A 27,539-nucleotide genomic window follows, 5' to 3' on the forward strand; every position below is an offset into this window, starting at 1 on the left:
CAGTTCTTGCTAGCTCACATCAAACCTACTTTGCCTTGCAAATAAGCAGATCAGAAAAAAAGCAAAACAAACAAACCAAACAAAAACAAAAACATACAAACAAAAAAAAAACCTGCCCTATTATCCTACTATCATCTCCCAGTAGCACCTCACGAACCTGCCTTGGACACCTACTAAGTGCAACTTTTTGTAGATAATACAAGAAGGTTAACTCCTGTCCCAACACCTTTTAATACAGTTGAATGGATAAAAACATGGATACAAACACATGGATATAGGTATCACTGAAGCAGTGTGACATAAAATAACATCTATATATACAACACTCCTCTGCAAATAGCAAATGTAAAGTAAAAGATACCCAACAAATCATTTTATCTTGCTATCATTTCTTAATCTATAACGTCTCCCTCCCATGTATCCATGCAAGGAAGCAGTATTAGCTGCCCGACTAGAGGGTAGCTCCCTCCCTTGGGTTACATTTTTTTTTTTTTGGAGAGACAGAGTCTCACTCTGTCGCCCAGGCTGGAGTGCTGGAGTACAGTGATGCAATCTCAGCTCACTGCAACCTCCACCTCCCGAGTTCAAGCAATTCTCCTGCCTCAGCCTCCCAAGTAGCCGCGACTACAGGGGTATGCCGCCACACCTGGCTAATTTCTTTTGTATTTTAGTAGAGACAGGGTTTCACCATGTTGCCCAGGCTGGTCTCGAACTCCTGAGCTCAAGCAATCTGCCCACCTCTGCCTCCCAAAGTGCTAGGATTACAGGTGTGAGCCACCGCACCCGGCTACCCTTGGGTTACTTGAGACCCTACTTTCATTCGGATCTGAGCTGTCCTACCCGCTCACTGCAATCTGGCTTTTCCTTCTTTGAGTATAAAGTCGATACGGGATGGCTCGCCTACAGCTTCAGTGTTTGAAGTAAAGAAAGCTTTATGCAGATTCTGGCTTTTAATGGGTCTCCTCTGACAGTAGAAAGATTCAAACCACAGCCAATTCCAAGAACCCTTCTAAGAACAGAGACAGAGTCACTTCAAAGGATCTGACTTGCTATACCTAAATATAATTCATGGTGCTTTTTCTATGACACGCCATAATATTTTGTCCAAAAATCTTGCAACATGTTATTAACTTTGAAGAAAGAATAAAAGCAGCCACTTTAGAGACTGGAGACACTCAAGCACTGATCTATTCATAAAGTTTCTACACAGCTGAAGAAGTTTGCATCAAGTGGACAAAAAATAGTACAGAAAACCTAAATACAGAAAACTACATCTCCTAGAAAGCAGGGCAAGGCTGGGCACGGTGGCTCACTCCTGTAATCCCAGCACTTTGGGAGGCCAAGGTGGGTGGATCATTTGAGGTCAGGAGTTCGAGACCAGCCTGGCCAACATGGTGAAACCCGTCTCTACTAAAAATACAAAAATTAGCCAGGCGTGGTGGCACACGCCTGTAATCCCAGCTACTCAGGAGGCTGAGGCAGGAGAACTGCTTGAACCCGGGAGGCGGAGGTTGCAGTGAGCCGAGATCGCGCCATTGCACTCCATCCTGGGCGAAAAGAGCAAGACTCCGTCTCAAAAAAAAAAAAAAAAAAAAAAAAAAAGAAAGCAAGTTAAATGGGCTCAGTTAAAGACCTCACTGAATGTAGGAGAATCAATGGGAAACAACATAAAGCCTTCTGCTACGGCATAAATAGGAGTCCGTCTATGTAATCAAGAAATTACTTTGCTTCCTGATCTAAATGCTTGCCTCTAGTCTAGGGTTCAGAAAAAGGCCTGTTTATTTGAACTGGTTGTCAATCAAGGTCCCCTTCATTTTCGCTTTCTTGGCTTCCAATTCAGCCTAGAAAGAAAAAAAAAGCATATGTCTTGATACATGACACGAAATTATTTTCCTTCCTTATTCTAACCAACCCAAACACTCTCCCTTAATGTTCATTTAGTGTACAAACTAGAATCATGGTTCCCAAATCATTATATACCTCTAACATCTACTTTCCAACCTTTCTGATGTTATAGCACATACACAAAAAATGCTATTTGTAGGCAAAATGGGCAAAAAGACAAGGCTGTGGCCATAGGAAATCAGCGCAGGGATTCCAGCAGCCCCAGTGCCCCCCAGGGGCTGAGGGAACCAATACTGTGGCATACCAGTATGCTATTCTTGGCAGAACAGGAAGAACATCATTCTAGAACAGTGCTACTTAAAGTTATATGGTCTATGAACTATTTGTTATTGGTCCACACAAAATATGTACAAAAATGGATAGTAAGCATTTAGAAGCTTTTATAGCAATTTGACACAATAGTAATTTTTAAAATCTGATAAAAATTGAGACAATTCATTTTTATTGTATTTTATAAATTATAAATCTGTTCATGGAAATTTGAAAAAAGGAAAGCACTGGTCTTTCTGCCTTTGAAAGGTTGAGAAGCACTGTTCTAAACGACTATGGCAAGGTAAAGCAGCTCCCAGGACCCACCACTTCTGTCACCAAAAACTCACTACAGACACGAAGAGACTGGTATACCTTTGGATGAGACACCAACATAGTGATATCTGATTTTGATGAAATATTTTAAGTAATTGTCAAAAAAAAATATATAGGCACCATCATACACAGATCCATATGCTCTAAGATGAGCCCACGAATAGTGCAAAAAATCACCAGTGCTTTAAGAAGCAATGACCAGCCCCAGTCCTGGTACTACCAAGGTAGCCCTATCATGTGCCATTACATCCTGGGACAACATTCAGAAACCCTGACCTTTAACTCCTGACCTTGGACCACAAGAAGCAGATTAAAATATCATCCTGGCCTGGCGTGGTGGCTCACGCCTGAAATCCTAGCACTTTGGGAGCCCGAGGCGGGCGGATCACCTGAGGTCAGGAGTTCGAGACCAGCCTGGCCAACATGGCGAAACCCCATCTCTACTAAAAATACAAAAATTAGCCAGGCATGGTGGCACGTGCCTGTAGTCCCAGCTACTGGGGAGGCTGAGGCAGGAGAATCCCTTGAACCTGGGAGGCGGAGGTTGCAGCGAGCTGAGACCACGCCACAGCACTCCAACCTAGGCGACAAAGTGAGATTCCATCTCCAAAATAAATAAATAAATAAAATAAAAATAAAATACAGAAAATAAAATATCATCCTAGTTAGGGCTATAACAAGTATCATGATTTAAGGCCTAGATCCTGGGGTCACTACTACAGAGTAGGGTATACTGACAGTCATAGACCAGGGTTATAAAACTGGCAGCCAACTACTCTAAAAACTCCCAACGGATTTCCTAAAAGATTTCCCTGCCTGCTGAAAGGTCTTTCAGACCAAGACATCCAAATGACAGGGCCCCAGCACCTTGCTACCCCTTGCTACTCACCAGCTCTTGCAGTCGCCTCTTACTCATGCCTTTGCGCTCCAGCTGTTTTTCAATCACTTTGGCATTCTGTGCATATGAGTCAGCAACTTCCCTCTGAAGGAAAAAAGGAGCATCCTTAAACCGGAAGTCTCACCAAGGAATAACAACAAAGACGTTAAGTCATAATGTATATTACTCAAATCATGAAATCATGACTAAAATGGCAGGACTCTGTTCCTTTTCCATTCTCCATCTTTTCAGTAATCCAGGAGCATTTAGGGTATTTTGTTTGTTTGTTTGTTTTGAGACAGAGACTGACTCTGCTGCCCAGGCTGGAGTGCAGTAGCACAATCTTGGCTCACTGCAACCTCTACCTCCCGGGTTCAAGTGATTCTTCAGTAGCATTTACGTTTTAACCAAAACATTTGTAAAACAGCAGACGACATCTTGCCATCAATATCATTATACTGAAGAAACATAAAGGTAATTGCTACTACTACTGAGGACAGACTCACAAACCATGAGTTGGGCTGGAAGGAAACTGAAATCTTTCAGTCCAGTAGTTTCTCAAATTAAGAGAGATGAGGACTTTGCCCTCTAAGGCATCTCTAAAAATAGCATGGGGGAAAAAAATCACTGATCTCATCCAACTCCTTCGTTTTCATTTTACAGATGTCCCTGAGATTCAAGGAAACAGGAACTGGCTCACTGTCAGAGTTTCTTTTCTTTTTTTTTTTTTTTTTTGAGACAGAGACCCGCTCTGTCCCCAGGCTGGAGTGCGGTGGCGCAATCTCGGCTCACTGAAGCCTCCACCTCCCGGTTCAAGCGATTCTCATGCCTCAGCCTCCCGAGTAGCTGGGATTACAGGCGCGCACCAACACGCCCGGCTAATTTTTTCTATTTTTAGTAGAAACGGGGTTTTACCATGTTGGCCAGGCTGGTCTTGATCTCCTGACCTTATGATCTGCTCGTCTCGGCCTCCCAAACTGCTGGGATTACAGGCGTGAGCCACCACGCCCGGCCCATAGTTTCTTATCAGCAGAGCAGGGTTTAAAAGTGAAGTCTCTAATATTTCCACTACTCCAAGGCTCCCGCTCTAAAGTCCCCTTTCCTCGTACCCTTCTCCCCAAATTCCAGTTTCCTTAAGACCAGAGACACTTACAGCCTCAATCTCCTCTTCCTCTTCATCAATGGTAGACACAGTGACAGAACTGAACTTGCCCATGTCTTTGGTCCGTTTGGTCATCATCACCTGGAGTGGCAGGCAAGAAGAAGTCAGTCCGGTTCACCAAAACAGGATCCGTGAGCTGTGAGTGTGTGCGCACACGCCTGTGTGAGGGGCTGTGGGTATTGGGGGAAACACTACCTCTTCGGGACAGGATGACCTATTTAAAAGTGCCAATGTTTTTATTTACATATTTTTCTAACATTTGCCATCAAAGGCTCTTATTTTTTTTTTATTTACTTTATTTTTTTGAAATAGGGTCTCACTCTGTTGCCCAGGCTGGAATACAGTGGCACAATCATAGCTCACTGCAACCTCAAACTCCTGGGCTCTAGTGATCTTCCTGCCTCAACCTCCCACGTAGCTAGGATTACAGGCATATGCCACCACGCCTGGCTAATTTACATTTTTGTAGAGACTGGGTCTCGCAAAAAAAAAAAAAAAAAAAAAGGACGGAAGGTATAAAAAAGCATCCTTAACGCTTAATGTCTCAGGCTTGTATCCAACTCCTGGCCTCAGGCAATCCTCCTGCCTCGGCCTCCCAAAGTGCTAGGATTACAGGTGAGAGACAATATGCATGGTCCATCACGGGTTCTTAAAATTTATTTTTAATTACTTTTTTTTTTTTTGAGATGGAGTCTCACTCTTGTTGCCCAGCCTGAAGTGCAATGGTGCGATCTCGGCTCCGTAACCTCCGCCTCCTGGGTTCAAGTGATTCTCCTGCCTCAGCCTCCTGAGTAGCTGGGATTACAGGCATGCACCACCATGCCCAGCTAATTTTGTATTTTTAGTAGAGACGGGGTTTCTCCATGTTTGTCTCGAACTCCTGACCTCAGGTGATCCGCCCACCTCGGCCTCCCAAAGTGCTGGGATTACAGGAGTGAGCCACTGTACCCGGCCAATTAATTTTTTTTAAGAGACAGGGTCTTACTGTCACCCAGGCTGGAGTGCAGTGGCACAATCATAACTGACTGTAACCTCAAACTCCTGGGCTAAAGTGATCCTCCCGCCTCAGTCTCCTGAGTAGCTAGAACTATAGGTGAACACCATCACACCCAGCCAATTTACTTTTTTTTGTAGAGATAGGGTCTCGCCATGCTGCCCAGGCTGGTCTCAAACTCCTGGCCTCAAGTGATCCTCCCACTTCTGCCTCCCAAAGTGCTGGGATTACAGGCATGAGCCACCATGCCCAGCTTGGAATATATTTTTTAATTAGCCTAATTCATTGTTTTTAATTGGTCAAAAAAACCATTTGTAAAATAACACATGACATCTCTCCATAAAAAGAGGAAAATTTGAAGGAAATTAATGTGAGTAAAAACCATACAATTTCTAACCTTACTCATGAGGCAACTGTAGGAAAGAGAGAACACATAACAGGTGTTACAATTATGTAGCATCTGTTTATACACAAAAATGGCACCCGATTAATAAAGAACGCATCCATATACATGCTCGAGGGGATGAATACCCCATTTTCCATGATGTGATTACACACTGCATACCTGTATCAAAATATCTCACGTACCCCATAAATACGTGCATCTATATACCCCCAAATTGTTTTTAACTTTTAAAAAATAAAAATAAAGTATAAGAATATATCCATAAAGAAAAAAGAAAACTAAAAATAAGAAAAAGACAAAAAAGAAAAAGAAATAAAAAGAATACATCCATAAACAGCAGTTTCTCATCACTATAATCTTATTTCAAAACATGAGCTAAATCTAGAGCTATATTAAGCAGTCTCTCCTTCAATGGTAATTACCTTCTTAGGAGGCTCTTGTTTCTGAGTATATATGTTCGTTTTCCCAAAGCCCTGGCCAAACTTGACTACTGCTCCATCCACAATGAAGGTAACAGGAGCATTCTTTGGCTGGGATTGGTAGAAGAGCGGCAGTCCACACCTGCAATGACACAGTGAATTTCTGTGAGGTCTCATAATCCAAATTCCCAAAACAGCAATTTGCAAAGTGTGCTTAGACTCTGGGACTATTTCTGTTTGTGGCATAAACTAATGACTGGCTCTTCTCAGTGTTTCCCAAAACTACCTCTACCTGATAAGAATCACTTAGGCCGGGCGTGGTGGTTCACGCCTGTCATCTCAGCACTTTGGGAGGCCAAGGCGGGTGGATCACCTGAGATCAGGAGTTCGAGACCAGCCTGGCCAACATGGCAAGACCCCATCTCTACTCAAAATACAAAAATTAGCCAGGCATGGTGGCAGGTGCCTGTAATCCCAGCTACTCGGGAGGTTGACACAGGAGAATTGCTTGAAGCCGGGAGGTGGAGTTTGCAGTGAGTGGAGATCACGCCACTGCACTCTAGCCTGGGCAACAAGAGCAAGACTCTGTCTCAAAAAAAAAATTCATTTTTCTGGCCAGCTGGTCAAAGATACAACTTTGACTAGCCTCTATGGGGAACATATTGGTATTTGTGCATAGTTGAAGTCTGAAGGCAGTTGAGATTACAAGGATAAAGACATAATGGGGGTCGGGCGAGGTGGCTCAGGCCTGTAATCCCAGCAGTTTTGGAGGCTGAGGTGGGCGGATGAACTCAGGTCAGGAGTTCGAGACCAGCCTGACCAACAAGTCGAAACCCTGTCTCTACTAAAAATACAAAAATTAGCCAGGCATGGTGGCATGTGCCTGTAATCCCAGCTACTAGAGAGACTGAGGCAGGAGAATCGCTTAAACCCAGGAGGCAGAGGTTGCGGTGACCTGAGATTGCACCACTGCACTCCAGCCTGGGCGACAGAGCAAGACTGTCTCAAAAAAAAAAAAAAAAAAAAAGACATAATGGAGAGTTGTATCCAAATAATTATTTTCCTAACACATTATGCCTCTACTTGCCTATGCTTGGAGAAACCCACATTGTTAATACTTACTTTGCACATTTCTTCCTGTACTGTCGTTCAATGCCTTCAGGTCTGCACAGAAAATGGAAGTTAAAAAATAAAAAGATATGAACAAATCTCATTATGTATCAACCTTTCTATCCCATTTCTTCAAACGCTAAGAGGCCCTTTCAAAAGTTTTCATTTGGGGGCCGGGTGCGGTGGCTCACGCCTGTAATCCCAGCACTTTGGGAGGCTGAGGCAGGCGGATCACCTGAGGTCAGGATTTCGAGACCAGCCTCAACATGGGAAAACCCCGTCTCTACTAAAAATACAAAATTAGCCGGGCGCAGTGGTGCATGCCTATAATCTCAGCTACTTAGGAGGCTGAGGCAGGAGAATTGCTTGAACCTGGGAGGCGGAGGTTGCGGTGAGCCGAGATCGAGCCACTGCACTCCAACCTGGGCAACAAGAGCGAAACTCCATCTCAAAAAAAAAAAAAAAAAAAAAAGTTTTCATTTCATAGGTCAACTCATTGGTTCAACATTCCTCCCTTCCTGCAACAAACATTTATGGAGCCCCTGATACAGGTCAGGTATCTCCCTGACAAAGGAAGAGGAAGAGGAGGAGCAGTGTAGTCATAATCATAGGTAGCAATAGTAGTTGTAGTAATAACAACAATAAACAATAATAGCGGCAACCACTTATAAACCCTTTACTATGTGCCAAGAGCTATTCTAAAGTATACATGTATTAACTTGGCTGGGCACGGTGGCTCACGCCTGCAATCCTAGCACTTTGGGAGGCCCAGGTGGGTGGATCATTTGAGGTAAGGAGTTCAAGACTATCCTGGCCAACATGGGGAAACCCCATCTCTACTAAAAATATAAAAATTAGCCGGGCGTGGTGGCGGATGCCTGTAATCCCAGCTACTCAGGAGGCTGAGGCAGGAGAATCACCTGAACCTGGAAGGCAGAGGCTCCAGTGAGCCGAGTTCACACCACTGCACTCCAGCCTGGGTGACGGAATGAGACTCCATCTCAAAAAAAAAAAAAAAAAAAAAAAGTATACATGTATTAACTCATTTAATCCTTACAACAACTCTGTGAGGTATGTCATATTATTATTCCCACTTTACAAATGAGGAACCTAGGCCCACAGAGTATTACATGGCTTTGCCCAAAGTCGTGGAGCTAGGAAGCAGAGGTTGAATTTAAGCCCAGGCAGTCAAGCTCAAGAGCCCACACAATACCATCTTAGACACCAAATCATATACACAAGGACTCAATTCCACCCACATGGCTGTTTAACAGAAACCTGGGACTCATCCTTGATTCTTCTCTTCCCCTCATCTCCCACACCTACTTCATCAGCAAATTCTATGGATTTTATCTCCAAGAAAAGACCTTGAATCTGTCTGCTTGTCTCCACGTTCCTGCCACTATCTTAGGCTACACCACCATCATCAACTCCCTGGACGACTGTAACAGCTGGTCCTGACTGGTCTCCTCACTTCCCCTCCCCTTGTTTCAACTTTGTAATAGGCAATATATGCATATGGTATACATAACAGTATAAAACAAAAAATATCTTCCCCACTCATCCTCCACCCACCTAGTTCCCTTCCCCAGAGGCAAATACTGTTTCTGGTTTCTTCTGTTCATCCTAGAGATAGCTGATGCATATATAAGCAAAGAACTCTGACTGGTACATAAAGAAAATATTTTTTTTCCTTTTTTAGACAAATGTACGCTGTTCTCTACTTTTGTTCACTTAAAAATATAACTTGGTTAAATATATATATATATATATATTCCATATCAATAGATAAAGAGTTACTTCGTTCTTTACAAGGACCGCATTGTATTCCTTTGTATAGATGAACCAAAATGTCTTTTACGTGCTGGACAAATTCCTAGAAATGTGTACATTTTAAATTCTGGTAGATGCTGCCAAATTTCTCTCTATAGAAGTTGAACCAATTTAGACTCACACTACCAATATACTGAGAGTTCCTGTTTCCCTACAGTCTCACCAACACTGGATGCCGTTAAATTGCATCACTGCCATTCTCACATGTGAAAAATGGAATCTTTTAATTTGTATTTCTTTTTTTTAGGAGTAAAGTTACACATCTTTTCATATATTTAATAGTCATTTGCATTTTCTGTGTTTTGAACTGTTAGTTCATGTCCTTTGTTTATTCAGTTACCTTTTAATTTTATATTAAGGAAACTTGCAATAATTAAGGGGCCTTGTTTATTCTCCAGTTTGTCATTTGTCTTTGACTTTTTCCACCATGTGGAAATTTTAGGTTTTTCTGTGGTCAAACCAATCTTCTTTTCTCACATAATAATTCATACAATTCAATAGCAAATAAATAAATAACCTGATTTTTTAAATGTGCAATGGACCTGAACAGACATTTCTCCAAGACATACAAATGGCCAACAGGTATATGAAAAGACTAATCATCAGGGAAATGCAAATCAATACCATAATGAGGGCCGGACGTGGTAGCTCACACCTGTAATGCCAGCACTTTGGGAGGCCAAGGCGGGCAGATCACTTGAGGCCAGGAGTTCAAGACCAGCCTGGCCAACATGGTAAAACCCCGTCTCTACTAAAAATACAAAAATTAGCTGGGTGTTGTGGCACACGCCTGTAATCCCAGCTACTTGGGAGGCTGACGCAGGAGAATCACTTGAACCTGGGAGGCAGAGGTTGCAGTGAGCCAAGATTGCGTCACTGCACTCCAGCCTGGGCAACATAGCAAGACCCTGTCTCAAACAAACAAACAAACAAAAAAACCATAATGAGATATCCTCTCATTCCAGTTAGAATGGCTATTATCAAAAAGACAAAGCTGGGTGCAGTGGCTCACGCCTGTAATCCCAGCACTGTAGGAGGCCGAGGCAGGCAGATCACAAGGTTAGGAGATCGAGACCATCCCGGCCAACATGGTGAAACCCCATCTCTACTAAGATACAAAAAATTAGCCAGGCATGGTGGCATGCGCCTGTAGTCCCAGCTACTAGGGAGGACGAGGCAGGGGAATCACTTGAACCTGGGAGGTGGAGGTTGCAGTGAGCTGAGATTGCACCACTGCACTCCAGCCTGGTGACAGAGTAAGACTCTGTCTCAAAAAAAAAAAAAAAAAAAAAAAAAAAGACAAAAATTAAGTGTTAGGGAGGATGTGGAGAAAAGGGAATCCTTATACACTGCTAGTGAAAATGTAAATTAGTACAGCCATTATGGAAAACAGTATGGGAGATTCCTCAGAAAATTATAGAACTACCCTATGATCCAGCAATCCCACTTCTTGGTATATATCCAAAGGAAATGAGTTCAGTATCTCAAAGAGACATGTGCACTCTCATGCTCATTGCAGCATTATTCACAACAGCCAAGATACGGAAGCAACCTAAATGTTTATCAATGGCGAAATGGATAAAGAAAAGGTGGCACACACGCACACATGCACACACAACAGAACATTATTCAGCCTTATGAAATGAAGGAAATCCTGCCATTTGTGATAATATGGATGGACTTGGAGGACATTATGCTAAGTGAAATAAGCCAAACACAGAAAGACAAATACTACATGATCTCACTTGTTTGTGGAATCCAAAATAGTCAAACTCATAGAAGCAGAGAGTAGAATGGTGATTGCCAGGGGCTGAAGGTGGAGGAAATGGGAGGTTGTTGTCCAATGGATATAAAGTTTCTGTTACACAAGATGAGTAAGTTTTGGAGATCTAATGTACAGCATCATAACTATAGTTAACAATACTGTATTGTACATTCTAAATTTCTTAAGTATCCTCACTACCTACACACACAAAGAAAATGGTAACTGTGAGGTGATAGATACATTAATGAGCTTAATTGTGGTGATCATTTCACAGTGTATATGTATATCAAAATATCAAGCTGTATCCCTTAAACATATACAATTTTTGTCAATTATACCTCAATAAAGCTAAAAAAATTAACACATCATATTGATACAATAAAAGAGAAAAACATAATCATTTCAATAGACACATAGAAAAAGCACTTGACAAAATTCAAAACCCCTTCAATATACTAAGAATAGAAGGGAACTTCCTCTACCTAATAAAGGGCATCTCTGAAAAACCCCCATCTGTTTACCCACGTCTTAGTGCATTTTCTGTTACTGTAACACAATACCACAGACTGGATAATTTATAAATAAAAGAGATTGATTTCTCACAGTTCTGAAAGCTGGGAAGCATAAGAGCATGGCTCTGGCATTGGGCAAGGGCCTTCGTGATGCATTATAACATGGCAGAAGGGCAAGTAAGTATGAGAAAGCTCAGTTTTAAAACAAAGCCACTCCTGCAATAACAGACCTACTCACATGACAGCAACGTTAATCCATGCATAAGAGCAGAGCCTCATTAATCCATTCATAGGGCAGACAGATTGTTTCCAACACGTGAACTTTTGGGGAACACATTCAAATCACAGCACTACATAAACTAACATCATACTTAATGGTGAAAGACTGAAAGCTTTCCCCCTAAAATCAGGAACAAGATAAAGATGCCACTCTCACTACTTCTATTCAACACCTAGAATAAATTTAACAAAAGAAGTGCAAGCAATGTACACTGAAAACTAAAAAGTATTACCAAAAGAAATTAAAGAAGACCTAAATAAATGTAAACACATTTTGATGTTCATGGATTGGAAGAGTTAATATTGTTAAGGTGGCAATATTCCTCGAATGAATTTCCAGATTCAACACAATCTCTTTCAAAATCCCAGCTGGCTTTTTCACAGAAATTTAAGCTGATCCTAAAATTAATATGCAATTGGAAGAAATCCAGTACAGCCAAAGCAATCTTGAAAAAACAAGAACAAAGTTGGAGAACTCACACTTCCCAATGTCAAAATTGACTAAAAAGCTACAGTAATAAAGACAGGGTGGTACTGGCATAAGGACAGACATACAAGTCAATAGAATAGAACTGAGAGTCTAAAATAAATCCATACATATATGGTTAACTGATTTTCAACAGGGTGCCAAGACCATTAAGGGGGAAAAACCCAGTCTTTTTAACAAAAGGTCCTGGGAAAACTAGATAGCCACATGCAAAAGGATGAATTTAGCCCCCTACTTCATGCTATATAAAAAAATTAACTCAAAATGAATGAAAGACCTAAATGTAAGAAGTAAAATTATAAAACTCTCGGAACAAAACATAGCTGCAAATCTTCATATGCTTGGATTAGGCAAACATTTCTTCTTTTATTTTTGAAACAGATTCGGGCTGTGTCACCCAGTCTGGAGTACAGTGGCACGATCTTGGCTGGCTCACTACAACCTCCACCTACCAGGTTCAAGCGATTCTCTCCCACCTCAGCCCCGAGCAGCTGAGACTACAGGTGTGCACCACCACATATGGTTAATTTTTGTGTTTTTAGTAGACATGGGGTTTCGCCATGTTGGCCAGGCTAGTTTCAAACTCCTGGCCTCAAATGATTCACCCACCTCAGCCTCCCAAAGTGCTAGGATTACAAGCATGAGCCACCACGCCTGGCCATTTCTTAGATATGATGCCTAAAGCACAAGCAATGGAAGAAAAAAATCAGATATATGGGATGATAAAAATTTAAAACTTGTGTGCTTCAAAGAATATCATCAAAAAAGTGAGAAAACAATTCACAGGATGAAAGAAAATATTTGCAAATCATATATATGCTAAGGGACTAGAATACATAATATAGAATTCTTACAACTCAACAACAGAAAGACAAATACACCAATTTAAAAATGGGGGCCAGGCACGGCGGCTCACACCTGTAATCCCAGCACTTTGGGAGGCCAAGGCGGGTGGATCACCTGAGGTCAGGAGCTCAACACCAGCTTGACCAACATGGTGAAACCCCATCTCTACTAAATACAAAAAATTAGCCGGGCATGGTGGTACGTGCCTGTAATCCCAGCTACTTGGGAGGCTGGAGGCAGGAGAATCGCTTGAACCCAGGAGGTGGAGATTGTAGTGAACTGAGATTGCAACACTGCATTCCAGCCTGGGCAACAAGAGCAAAACTCCGTCTCAAAAAAAAAAAAAAAAAGAATTTCTACTTCCTCTGTTTCCCCTGTCCTTCCTAAGGTTCCCCTCCAACTTGACTGGCCAGGGCAGAGATGAGGGAGGAACGGGGAAGCAGGCAGGCAGGCAGTACAACTGAGGCAGATGGTCTACTGGTGAATGCCAGCTGTTTGGGAAAAACTCTGTCAACCTGGGTTTTTCCTCTGATCTCACACCACAACAACAACCCTCAACACAGAAGAAGACTTCTGTGGCCAAATGTTTGTGGGGTTTTCCCCACACTCCAATAAATGGATGCCAGCTAGGTGTCCTCCAATTCAGTTCTGACACTGTCTACTCGGACACAGCGTCAGATACCACAGGTTGAGGGCTTGGTCCCCAAGACCGGCCGCCAACGAGATACCAGTCGCAAGTCCAGGCTTCCAAAACTTTTTTTTTTTTTTTTTTTTTTTAAGACTGAGTCTCACTCTGTGACCCAGGTTGGAGTGCAGTGGCACATCTCAGCTCATTGCAACCCCCGCCTCCCAGGTTCAAGCGATTCTCCTGCCTCAGCCTCCTGAGGACTACAGGTGTGCACCACCACGCCCAGCTAATTTTTTGTATTTTTAGTAGAGATGGGGTTTCACTGTGTTAGTCAGGATGGTCTCGATCTCCAGACCTCATGATCCACCTGCCTCAGGCTCCCAAAGTGCTGGGATTACAGGCATAAGCCACCGCACCCGGCCACCTTGCTAATTTTTGTAACTTTTTTGTAGAGACAGGGTTTCGCCATGTTGGTCAGGCTGGTCTCGAACCCCTAACCTCAAGTGATTTGCCCGCTTCGGCCTCCCAAAGTGCTAGGATTACAGGCGTGAGCCGCCATGCCTAGCCAGGCCTCCAGAACTTCTGACCAACTAGCTTCAAGTTGGGGTTCCCACGACCCCCTCTTTGGGTTCGATTAATTTGCTAGTGCGGCTCACAGAACTCAGGGAAATAGTTAATGTTTACCAGTTAACTACAGAGGATATCACAAAGGATACAGAGAACAAATGCGCAGGGTGAGGTAAGGGGCAAGGGGCATGGAGCTTCCATGCCCTCCCTGGGCACGCCACCCTTCAGGAACCTCCACATATTCAGCCATCCAGAAGCTTCCCAAACCCTGTCCTACTGGGTTTTTATGGAAGCTTTGTTACAGAGGCATGATTGACAATCATGTAGAAATCTGATTGGACAAAAAGCACATGATCTAAACCCAGCAAGGCCTGTCTGTTCAGACTTTTCTTGGCCTCTGTGCAGCATTCCTTTCTCTAGGGCAGAGGTATCCAATCTTTTGCACAATCTTGCAAACATACTAAAACCACTGAATCATACACTTTAAAATGGTGACTTTTATGGTATGTAGACTATAACTCAATTTAAAAGAAACTAAATCTCAGCTGGGTGTGGTGGCTCACGCCTGTAATCCCAGCACTTTGGGAGGCTGAGGTGGGCAGATCACCTGAGGTCAGGAGTTCAAGACCAGCCTGGCCAACATGGTGAAACCCTGTCTCTACAAAAATTACCCAGGTATGATGGCGGGTGCCTGTAATCCCAGCTACTCAGGAGGCTGAGGTGGAAGAATTGCTTGGACCTGGGAGGCGGAGGTTGCAGTGAACGGAGATCGCGCCATTGCACTCCAGCCTATGTAACAGAGTGAGACTCTGTCTCAAAAAAAAAAAAAAAAAAAAAAAAAAAAAATGGAAAACAGAAACGAAATCTCTGAGGGTAAAGCTGAGGCATTCAAATTAAAAAAAAACAAAACAAAAAAAACTCCTCCAGATGATTCCGGCACACAGCAAAGGTTGAGAATCACTTTACTAAGGTGTACATGAAAAGTAGAATTTCTAAGGCATACATTATATGCATCTTTAGCTATACTGGATGTTGCCAAAGTGCTTTCCAAAGTCATTATAACTATTTATGGTCTTTCTGGTACTGTAGGAGATTTCCAGTTGCTCTTTGACAACACGTGGGCATTATTTTCCCAACTGAAGGATAAGGAAATTGGGGGCCTAAAAGATTACTTGCCCAAAGTCACAAAGTGGTACTGCTTGGGATATAACTATACAGACTGTGCTGACCATCATCTTTAATGTTCTGCCTCTCCATTTACAAGTATTACTTATGTCAAAGGTGCTCCAATTCATTGACATCACTGGACCAGGGCACTAATAATATTTTTGGTTCTATATACCCTCTTTGGTCTCACTGGGACTAAATTCAACCCCGTACTGAAGGGAGAGATTCACCATACAGAGAATGAACTTCCCCTAGAATCCTGAAGTCGGCCAATCCCGTAAGTTCAAGCTTTCAAAACACATAGAAATATCAAATAAATGGCGCTGCATATTTCTCAATGAGTTAATCTTCAAGTACCAATGACAAACTGGATTTTGTCAAGTTTATAAAAATGTATCTATTTCTAACTATGTGCCAAGAAGCAGGCAAGATGTCTGTCCTAAGGGTTTCAGAAAAATAAGGCAGGGTTCCTGCTCTCAAAAAGTTCATCTTATTGAAATAGTGAGACTTTAATGTAAATGAGGTAAGAATTTCAAGTGGTATGACTATAAAGAAGTGATTAATATGAGCTAGATGTTTGGGATAATTGACCTTGATTTTCTTTCCTATCCTGAATCTCAAGGAATATATGAGATAGGGAAGACTCTGTGACCAAAAACAAAACAAAACATTCTCGGCCGGGCACGGTGGCTCACGCCTGTAATCCCAGCACTTTGGGAGGCCAAGGCGGGTGGATAATTTGAGATCAGGAGTTCGAGACCAGCCTGGCCAATACGGTGAAACCTGTCTCTACTAAAAATACAAAAATTAGCCAGGCATGGTGGTGCATGCCTGTAATCCCAGCTACTTGGGAAGCTGAGGCAGGAGAATCACTTGAGCCCAGGAGGTGGAGGTTGCAGTGAGCCGAGATTGCGCCACTGCACTCCAGCCTGGGCAACAGAGTGAGACTTCATCTCAAGAAAAAAAAAAATTCTCCATTCTGGCTGTGGTAGCTAGCCTCTAAGGTGCCCCCCAATGATCCTTGTCCCTGGTACTAACACCCTTGTATAGTCACATCCCACAATGAACAGCGCTGACTTGTGACACCAAAAGGACATCACGGAAACAACTGTGTGTGCCTTCTGAGTCATAGCCATAAAACACATTGCGGCTTTTGCCTTGCTCTCCTGAATTACTTACATTGTGGGAAGCCAGCTGCCATGTCATGAGGATACTCAAGCAGCCTTATGGAAAGATCCCTGTGTTGAGAAACTGAGGCTTCTTGCCAACAGTTAGCACTCAACTGCCTACCATATGAGACACCTTGAAAGATGACTCTCCAGCCCTAATCAAGATTTCAGGCCAGGCATGGTGGCTCACACCTGTAATCCCAGATTTTGGGAGGACTAGGCAGGGGGATTGCTTGAGCCTAGGAGTTCAAGAACAGCCTGGGCAACATAGGAAGACCCTGTCTTTACAAAAAAAAAATTAAAAATTAGCCAGGCATAGTGGCACATGCCTATGGTCCCAGCTACTCAGGAGGCTGAGGTGGGAGGATCACTTGAGCCCAGGAGATCGAGACTGCAGTGAGCTGTGATTGTGCCACTGCACTCTAGCCTGGGTGACAGAGTGAGACCCTGCCTCAAAAAAAAAAAAGACTTCAGATGACTGTTTACATAGTCATCTTCTTAATCGCAGCTTCATGAGAGACCAGAATCACCTAGCTAAGCTTGCTCTTGAATTCCTGACTCACAGAAAATACATAAAATGATAAATGTTTGTTCTTTAAAAAAAAAAAACAAAAAACAAGAGAGTACCAGAAGATGAAGATGGACAGATCATAGAGCGCATTCAGGCTTATATTTTTATCCAGCCAACTAGGAGTGTTTTCCTTGTACTCCACAATGATCCCTAAATGAAATCAAATGGAGAGGAGGGAGGAGTCCTTAATGGATTGGGCTAGACTCCTCCCCACTCAGAGCAACTTTCTGTTTATCAGTCTTATTTATTTATACTTCTGGGTAAGAATTTAATTAAAGAAAGGATTTTTCATCTAAAAATGTTTGAAAGGCATTGCTATAAGTGATGAAGGGTCACTAACAGATTTGAAGCAGGTGACTGACATAATGTGTATTTCAGATAATTCAAGCAGTAGAGGATAGACTGGAGGACAGCAAAACTAGAGACCAAAAGACCAGGTAAGAGGCCATTTCAGTAGTCTAAGTAAGGCTTGAAGTCACCCATTCAGATTTTGGGTACTGAAATAACGGCAGTGCAGCAGGGCTGAACAGGAGGCGGCAGCCACAAAAGAGATTAGAAGGCAGAATTGACAGTACATGGTGAGTGACTAGATGTATGCAGGGGATGGTGGGATGGTGGGGACAGATGAGACAAAGAGAGACTGACTCCTAGATTTCTGGCTGGGGCCACTGCACGAATCCTGGTGTCATCATAGGAAGAAGGAAAAGAAGGACTAGCATTTGGCTAATAGTAATAGAGACCTGACTGCAATGGCTTCAACAAAAGAGCTTGTTCTCTCATGTAAAAGACATCAGGAGGAAGGCAGTTCTGAGCACTGGTTGAGACCCAAGGATAGCAGGGCAAAGGCTCTGCATTTCTTGTGGCCTCTCCTTCCCAGTTCCAGGCTGGCTGCTAGTGTTCCAATTATCATGTCCATTTCCCAAGAAGCAGGATGGAATAAGGATAAAGGGTAAAAAAGGCTTGAAGTCACCCATCAGCTGACATCTACTTCCATCTCTTCTGCTTGGCCAAAGCTAAGTCATATTCAGAATCTTAGTTGTTGGGGGGAAGGGGACTGGAATATGCACCCTAACTTGACAGACACTTGTGTATAGGAGGGTGTAGCAGAAGAGTGTCAGAGTACGCCTGTAATCCCAGCACTTTGGGAGGCCGAAGTGGGCGGATCATGAGGTCAGGAGATCAAGACCGTCCCGGCTAACACAGTGAAACCCCGTCTCTACTAAAAATACAAAAAATTAGCCAGGCGTGGTTGCAGGCACCTGTAGTACCAGCTAGTCGGGAGGCTGAGGCAGGAGAATGGCCTGAACCGGGGAGGCGGAGCTTGCAGTGAGCTGAGATTGCGCCACTACACTCCAGCCTGGGTGACAGAGCGAGACTCCGTCTCAAAAAAAAAAAAAAAAGAAGAGTGTCAGAGTGGTGCTGAGTGAATCAATCTGTGGTATTGTCCACAGTAGAGAAATGATGAGTTTGGCCTTCATCATGTTGGATCTGAAAAGTAGGACATCAGGTGAAGAGGTAGAGTAGGCAACTGGTTATACAGTTCTGGGACACAGGAAGGCGCAGTAGGCAGATTTAGATTTTATCATCAGCATAAAAGTCTAACTAATGCCATGTAAGGTGACAAGAATGCCCAAGGAAGGCATAAAGAGAGTGGGGACAAAAGCAAGGTCAGAACCGCGTGGAATACCAATACTTGAGGGGCAGGCAGAAGAAAAAGAATCCAAAGGATTGAGAAGACCAAAGAAGGAGAAGGAGGCTCACAAGAGCAGCTTCACGTGGTGAAACCCTGTGTCTACTAAAAATACAAAAATTACCCAGGCATAGTGGTGCACAACCATAATCCCAGCTACATGGGAGGCTGAGGCAGGAGGATCACTTGAACCCAGGAGGCACAGGTTGCAGTGAGCTGAGATCGCATCACTGCACTCCAGCTTGGGCGACAGAGCGACACTCTATCTCAATAAAAAAAAAAAAAGAAAAGAAAAGAAAGAAAGAAAACATGTAGCTAGATGTCAGCCTATAGCTTTTTCTGGTTCAACACTAAAGTTTCATAAGGGCAGGATTCTTTGCTGTTTACTGGTTGTACTGGGTTAGATAGTGACCCTTAAAAATTCACATTCTGGCTGGGCACAGTGGCTCATGCCTGTGATCCCAGCACTTTGGGAGGCCGAAGTGGGAGGACCACTTGAGTCCAAGAGTTTGAGACCAGCCTGGCCAACATGGTGAAACCCCATCTCTACTAAAAACACAAAAACTAGCCAGGCATGGTAGCACACACCACCTCAAAAAAAAAAAAAAAAAAAAAAAAAGAAAGAAAGAAAAAAGAAAAAAAAAATCCACATCCATCCAGGAACCTCAGAATGTGACCTTATTTGGAAATAGTGATGTTGCAGACATAATTAGTTAAGTTAAAATGATGTCATACTGGAGGAGGATGGGCCCTTAATCCAATATGATTGGTGCCCTTATAAGAAAAGAACAGGCAAAGGGAGAATGCCATGTGATGATACAAGCACTGACTGGAGTGATGCATTTACAGTACAAGCCAAGGAATGCCAAGGATTGCTGGTAAACGCCAAAAACCAGGAATGAGGCAAGGAAGGATTCTCCCCTATAATCTTGAGAGAGAGCATGGACTTACCAACACCTTGATTTCAGACTTCTAGCCTCCACAACTATTAAACAATTTCTATTGTTTTAGGCCACCCAGTTTGTAGTACTTTTTTTTTTTTTTTTTTTTTTTTGAGACAGAGTCTCACTCTGTCGCCCAGGCTGGAGTACAGTGGCACAATCTCAGCTCACTGCAACCTCTGCCTCCCCATACAAGCAATTCTCCTATCCCAGCCTCCCGAGTAGCTGGGATTACAGGCACACGCGCCACCATGCCCAACTAATTTTTGTATTTTTAGTAGAGATGGGGTTTCACTACGTTGGCCAGCCTGGTCTCAAACTCCTGGTCTCAAGTGATCCACCCACCTCAGCCTCTCAAAGTGTTGGGATTACAGACGTGAGCCACCACACCCAGACTGTAGTACTTTACTATGGCAGCTCTAGAAAACTAATACACTGGCGGCTGGGTGCGGTGGCTCACGCCTGTAATCCCAGCACTTTGGGAGGCCGAGGCAGGCGGACCACGAGGTCAGGAGATCGAGACCATCCTGGCTAACACGGTGAAACCCCGTCTCTACTAAAAATACAAAAAAAAATTAGCCAGGCATGGTGGCAGGCGCCTGTAGTCCCAGCTACTCAGGAGGCTGAGGCAGGAGAATGGCGTGAACCTGGGAGGCAGAGCTTGCAGTGAGCCGAGATCGCGCCACTGTACTCCAGCCTGGGTGACAGAGCGAGACTCCGTCTCCAAAAAAAAGAAAACTAATACACTGGTATATATTCCAGACTTCTAGGATAGTACCTGGAACATAGTAGGAGCTCGGTAAATGAAATATTTGTTGCATGAATGGATGGATTTTTTAATTCCCTAGGATTGACCTTTCCATGACTTCTAGCACCTGCTGCTGACCGTCCCCTAGCCACATCCCCACACACTTCTTGATACTCTCTCCTCTGTTTTCTGCATCACCAGGTTCTTATGGTTCTGTTCCAATTCTTTTGTCTGCCTTTTAAATATTCAGTCGTATCTGCTTGCTCCACACTCTGTAATTTTATCCCTTCCCAGGTTTCAATTTCCCATATATACCAAACTCCCAAATCTAAAACAGAGCTAACCACATCACACCCCTGCTTAAAAAACAGAGATAGGTCGGGCGCAGTGGCTCACCCCTCTAATCCCAGCACTTTGGGAGGCAGAGGCAGGTGGATCACCTGAGGCCAGAAGTTCGAGACCAGCCTGACCAACATAGTGAAACCCCATCTCTACTAAAAATACAAAAAATTAGCCAGACATGGTGGCAGGTGCCTGAAATCCCAGCTACTCAGGACGCTGAGGCAGGAGAATCAATTGAACCTGGGAGGCGGAGGTTGCAGTGAGCCAAGATCACACCATTGCACTCCAGCCTGGGCAACAAGAGCGAAACTCCGTCAAAAAAAAAAAAAGAAAGAAAAAAAAAAACGGAGATGGCTCTTCATTGCCTACAGATTAAGGCCAAACTTGTCCACTTCAGCACTTTACTCTGTCCTCACCCTAGTATGCATGAACCCCTTCCTGTAAAGTAACCTGTGCTCCAGTCACAAACGACAATTCAGGTTTCTAAAGCATACCATGTTTGATGTTTTTAATGCTTCCATATTCCTTCCATCTGGAATGTTCTTCATTCCCTTCATCTACTTGGTGAAATCCTAGTTCAGGCTAAACACAAATGCCATCATCTTTTGAAGCCTTTCCTGGCCACTATTCAGGACAAATGACCCACTCCCACCTGTTTTTCTTTTCGTTCAGAAGACCAGTATTTTTTCCTATCACAATAGGAGTCATTCCCTCAAAGTCATGAGCTCTTTAATGGTAAAAATCATACCTTATTCATCTTCACAGATCCAGTACCTAGCTCAGTGCCTAGCACACGGTATGCTCCACAAGATTACAGGTTGAATGAACTCATTCAAACCTGTAAATTGTAAACAAACTACAGCTATCAAATGGCAATGGAGGGGCCAGGCACAGTGGCTTATGCCTGTAATCCCAGCACTTTGGGAGGCCAAGGAGGGAGGATCACTTGAGGCCAGGAGTTCAAGACCAGCCTGGCCAACATGGTGAAACCGTGTCTCTACTAAAAATACAAAAATTAGCTGGGCGTGGTGGCGCAGGCCTGTCCTCCGAGAGTTGCTTGAATCTGGGAGGTGGAGGTTGCGGTAAGCCGAGGTCACGCCACTGCACTCCAGCCTGAGCAACAGAGTGAGTGAGACTCCATCTCAATTAAAAAAAAAAAGCAATGGAATCACATGTGAGCACCATTTCAACAAAGCACAATAAAGATATTACTACATTAACAGAAGTTAGAAAACCACCACAAATGTCAAAGTATTGGGACCAACTGACCTGTTCAACAATAGATGTGATATTTATATTATTTAGAAACAGACTCCAACACAACAGGGAAATGCTAAACAGGGAGCATCAACCTCTTACCTCCGCAGATACATAGTCTCCTCGTCTTCTGTGTTACAAAACTTATGGGCATGTTTGGCAGCATCAATCACACGGGACCGGTCCCGGGGCCTCATGGGCAATTTCTCTAACTGGCAGTCTGAAGGAATGGAGAGATTTGGTCACTAGAGTCATGGCAAAATATAGCAAATGAGTCACTGCAAAATATCCTGAGAAGTTTTGAGTGGGGTCCCTAGCACTAGAATTTTCTACTACAATTACTATGCTTATTGAAACCTATTATTGAATGTTCCAACTAAAAATGACTTGCTATCAGGAGACCTTGGTATTTGGTCCCAGCTCTCTTACTACCCTGGTGATCTTTGGCAAATCACTTCCTCCTTTGGAGACTTTTGCCTCATTTGAAAGATGAGTTAGATGATATTATCTCAAAAGTCCTTCCCAGTACTGCAATTCAGGTTTCTATAAGTATTTCTGTGATCATAGTACACTTGGTTTGTGTTATAATGTATTAGAATCAGGAGACACAATCAAGCATACTGAAATGCCTACAAGGAAGCACTGGGAAAAGTGGGTATGTGCTAAGAAAAGGAGAGAGGCTGGGCGTGGTGGCATGCACCTATAGTCCCAGCTACTCAGAAGAATGAGGCAGGGTGATTGCTTGAGACCAGGAGTGCAATGCTGTAGTGTTCCATGATTGTGCCTGTGAATAGCCACTGTACTCCTGCCTGGGCAACACAGCAAGACCCTGTCTCTGTTTTACAAAAAAAAAAAAAGAGGCCAGGCGAGGTGGCTCATGCCTGTAATCCCAGCACTTTGGGAGGCCAAGACGGGCAGATCACCTGAGGTCAGTAGTTCAAGACCAGCCTGGCCCAGCTACTTGGGAGGCTGAGGCGAGAGAATCGCTTGAACCCAGGAGGCGGAGGTTGCAGTGAGCCAATATTGCGCCATTGCACTCCAGCCTGGGCAACAGAGCGAGACTCCGCCAAAAAAAAAAAAAAGGAAGAGAGAAGGTGATTATATAGTATACAAATGATCCATCCTAGTTGGAGGAATTTTAATCTGAAAATAATGAAAACACAGTAAACAAATTAGGTACAGTTGTAAAGCAGATTGAAAATTGATATAATGGGCCGGGTGCAGTGGCTCACGCTTGTAATCCAGCACTTTGGGAGGCTGAGGTGGCAGGTGGATCACCTGAGGTCAGAAGTTCAAGACCAGCCTGGCCAACATATAGTGAAACCGTCTCTACTAAAACATACAAAAATTAGCAGAGCGTGGTGGCACACACCTGTAGTCCCAGCTAGTTGGGAAGCTGAGGCAGGAGAATCGCTTGAACCCAGGAGGCAGAGGGTTGCAGTGAGCTGGGATCACACCACTGCACTCCTGCCTGAGCAACAGAGCAAAACTCCGTCTCTCAAAAGAAAAAAAAAGAAAAAAAAAGAAAATTTATATAATGCAAATTAAGTACCTAAAGGATCACAGATAAAGTCAAGTGGTCAGAGTAATTCAAGATGAATAGAGGAGGTGAAGAGAGGAGTTAGAGAACACTAGGCAGTTTACATGTCAGCTCATTTACTCTTCACAATGAATGGTTAAAGTAGAGATTTGTTGTTCCTGTTTTAAAGATGAAGCAACTGAGGTTAAAAAGGGTAAGAGATATACCATGCATCTAATAAGAAGCAGAACAAGAATTCACACCCAACTCTAAGTGATTCAAAAGCACATGCTGTTTCCACCACACCTCCTTACCAAAAATTAATTTCTTCAATAAATACGTGAGGGCCCTCTAGGTAGCAGGCACTGTTCTAACACTGTGCTGAAGATTCAGCAAACAACAAAGCAGATAAAGTCTCCGCCCTGGCCGGGCACGGTGGCTCATGCCTGTAATCCCGGCACTTTGGGAAGCCAAGACAGGTGGATCACCTGAGGTCAGGAGTTCGAGACCAGCCTGGCCAACATGGTGAAACCCCGTCTCTACTGAAAATACAAAAATTAGCCAGGTGCGGTTGCTCACGTCTGTAATCCCAGCACTTTGGGAGGCCGAGGCTGGCAGATCACCTGAGGTCGGGAGTTCGAGACCAGCCTGACCAACATGGAGAAACCCTGTCTCCACTAAAAAAATACAAAATTAGCTGGGCATGGTGGTGCACGCCTGTAATCCCAGCTACTTGGGAGGCTGAGGCAGGAGAATCGCTTGAACCCGGGAGATGGAGGTTGCAGTGAGCCGAGATGGTGCCATTGCACTCCAGCCTGGGCAACAAGAGCGAAACTCCGTCTCAAGAAAAAAAAAAAAAAAAAATCAGCCGGACATGGTGGCAGGCGTCTGTAATCCCAGCTACTCGGGAGGCTGACGCAGGAGAATCACTTGAACCTGGGAGGCAGAGGTTGCAGTGAGGTGAGATCGCACCATTGCACTCCAGCCTGGGCTACAAGAGCTAGACACTGTTTCAAAAAAAAAAAAAAAGTCCCAGCCCTGATGAAGCTTACATTCTAGTGGAAGAGGCAACATATTTTAAAATAATTATAATATGATCTTGGGTAATGATAAGTGCTAAATATTAAGCAGGATAAGAGGACAAAGTGACAGGGATGCTGTTTTAGATAAGGTAATCAGGGAAGGGTTCTCTAAGGAAATGACATTTTAGCAGAGACCTGAATAAAGTAAGGAAGGACTGAGGGAAAAGTTTTTGGGGCAGAAGAAATACCAATTAAAAAGGCACTGGGGGGCAGGAACACTTTTGACATGATGGAGAAAAAGCAAAAAGGCCACTGCGGCTGAAGTGCAATGAGCAAGGGGAAGACTGTTAGGGGATGAAGCCTGAGAGGTAGCCACAGGCCTGATCAAGGGTCTTGGTATGGATGGACTTTGGTTTTATTCTCAGTGTTATATGAAACCATTGGTTTTGAACAGGACTCTGGCTACTATGTGGAAAAGAGTGGAAGCAACGAGGGCAAGAGACTATTGTGCCAATCCAGGTGAAAGATGGTAGTAGCTTGGACTACAGTGTTAGAAGTGGAGGTGGTAGGCCGGCCGCGGTGGCTCATGCCTGTAATCCCCGCACTTTGGGAGGCCTAGGTGGGTGGATCACTTGAGGTCAGGAGTTCAAGACCAGCCTGGCCAACATGGTGAAACCCTGCCTCTACTAAAAATACAAAATCAGCCGGGCGTGGTGGCACATGCCTGTAATCCCAGCTACTAGGGAGGCTGAGGCAGGAGAATCGCTTGAACCTGGGAGGCGGAAGTTGCAGTGAGCCGAGATTGCACCACTGCACTCCAGCCTGGGCAAGAAGAGCGAAACTCCATCTCAAAAAAAAAAAAAAAAAACTAGCCGGGCCTGGTGGCGCACACTACTTGGGAGGCTGAGGCAGGAGAATCGCTTGAACCTGGGAGGCGGAGGTTGCAGTGAGCTGAGACGGCGCCGCAGCATTCCAGCCTGGGTGACAGAGTGAGACTCCCTCTGTCTCAAAAAGAAAAAGGAATGGAGGTGGTAAGCAGTCAGATCCTGCATACATTTTCACGAAAGCACCTGCAGGATTTCCTGATGGACTGGACAGATGTAAGGTACGTGACAGAGAGAAGTCAAGACTGATTCCAGGTTTTGGTCTGAGATACTGGATGAATAGTTGTACTACTGACTGCAATAGGGATGACTATAAGAGGAGCAATTGGAGAGTGGGTGTAGAGGGTCACGAATTCAATTTTCAGCACGACATATTTGAGAGGCCCATTAGACATTCAAGTGGAGATGCTGAATAGGCAATTGGAGTCTCAGGAGAGGTGCAGGTTAAAGATGAACATCTGGGAGTTACCAGCATGTCAGTTGTATTTAAAGCTTGGGAATGAATGGGATCACCTAGGGGGTGGGTACAGAGTGAGACTAGGTGAGAGTACTGAGCTATAGGGCCTTGGAATGCCTAAAAGTCTGAGAGAGAAAAGGGAGCCAGACAAGAAGGGGAAAAATCTAAGGCTGGGCGCGGTGGCTCACGCCTGTAATCCCAGCACCTTGGGAGGCCAAGGCGGGTGGATCACGAGGTCACGAGTTCGAGACCAGCCTGGCCAACGTAGTGAAACCCCCGTCTCTACTAAAAACACAAAAATTAGCCGGGCGTGGTGGCGGGTGCCTGTAATCCCAGCTACTCGGGAGGCTGAGGCAGGAGAATCACTTGAATCCGGGAGGCAGAGCTTGCAGTGAGCCGAGATTGCACCATTGCACTCCAGCCTGGGCAGCAGAGTGAGACTCCATCTCAAAAAAAAAAAAGGGGGGGGAAATCTGAGGTAGGAGGAAAATCAGGTGAGTATGGAGTCTTGCAAGCAAATAAAAAACATGTTGCAAAAGGAATGAAATGATTACCTCTGTCAAATGCCACTGAGCGAAGAATTAAAATGAACATTGATAACTGACCACTAGAACTGTTAACATGGAGCCAAATACGGTTAAGATGATGAGGTGGGAAGGAAAGCCTACCTGCAGTGAGGTCAGGAGAGAATGAGAAGTCAGGATGCAGAGACAGCCAATATAGGCAACTCTCTCGAGAAGCTTTGCTATAAAAGAAGCAACGAAATGGGGTTATAGCTGGAGGGGAATACAGGATCAAGGGAGGGTTTTATTTTCGTTTGCTGTGAGGTAAGAGCAACTGCAGCATCTTGGTAACCAGCAGAAACGTTATAAAGCTTCTAGAGGCAGTAGTTTTTGAAGACAGTGGATTAAGAGGGAAATACAATATGTTTGTGTTTCTATTTTTGTTCTCCTGAAGGAGTTTAGTTTTGAGGAAGGTCTGGATACAGAGTCACAAGGCTAAACAAAAAGCAGGAGAAAAAAAAATGCCCTGGAGTGGGGCGGGGATGCGTAGGGAGGATTTAGCCGGAGAGAGAAAACCCACCAATCTTCGTTGAGAAGTGGCTCCCAGATCACAGCCAGAGGAAATTCGCCTTCAAGAACCCGAAGTCTGGCTCCTTGCAGACGCCCCCGCAGTTCCCGGCTACTCACCCAGCACTAGGACCATCTGGCCGCACAAACAGTAGTAAACATGGAGGGGCTTCTCGCCGTCGTCATATTCCTCCCGGTCCCGAGTGTCAGAGCAGACTACTGACCGAGACACTACTTTCGGCATGGTTCCCAAGAGCAACCTAAAAACTCTACGCCAAGAAGAGGGTCGCGCCGAAATGACGTCACGAGTGCGCCTTGCACCTTTTC

The 27,539-nt window shown here is 44.1% G+C and overlaps 1 protein-coding gene across 3 annotated transcripts; it reads right to left on the bottom strand.

Annotated features, from left to right (window-relative positions):
* Positions 1 to 212: 212 nt before the first annotated feature.
* Positions 213 to 27,469, bottom strand: STEEP1 (STING1 ER exit protein 1). Of its 3 annotated transcripts, none has more exons than XM_009235204.3 (7): positions 27,226 to 27,310; positions 22,363 to 22,480; positions 7,471 to 7,512; positions 6,352 to 6,490; positions 4,521 to 4,610; positions 3,380 to 3,472; positions 213 to 1,841 (listed from the first exon to the last, which is right to left on the bottom strand). In XM_009235204.3, the coding sequence occupies exons 2-7, from the start codon at positions 22,455 to 22,457 to the stop codon at positions 1,779 to 1,781; spliced, it is 522 nt and encodes a 173-aa protein (XP_009233479.1). In that variant the 5' UTR covers positions 22,458 to 22,480; positions 27,226 to 27,310; the 3' UTR covers positions 213 to 1,778.
* Between the last annotated feature and the right edge of the window lie 70 nt (positions 27,470 to 27,539).

Source organism: Pongo abelii, chromosome X, assembly GCF_028885655.2.
Source record: "Pongo abelii isolate AG06213 chromosome X, NHGRI_mPonAbe1-v2.0_pri, whole genome shotgun sequence".
NCBI classification, from domain to species: domain Eukaryota; kingdom Metazoa; phylum Chordata; class Mammalia; order Primates; family Hominidae; genus Pongo; species Pongo abelii.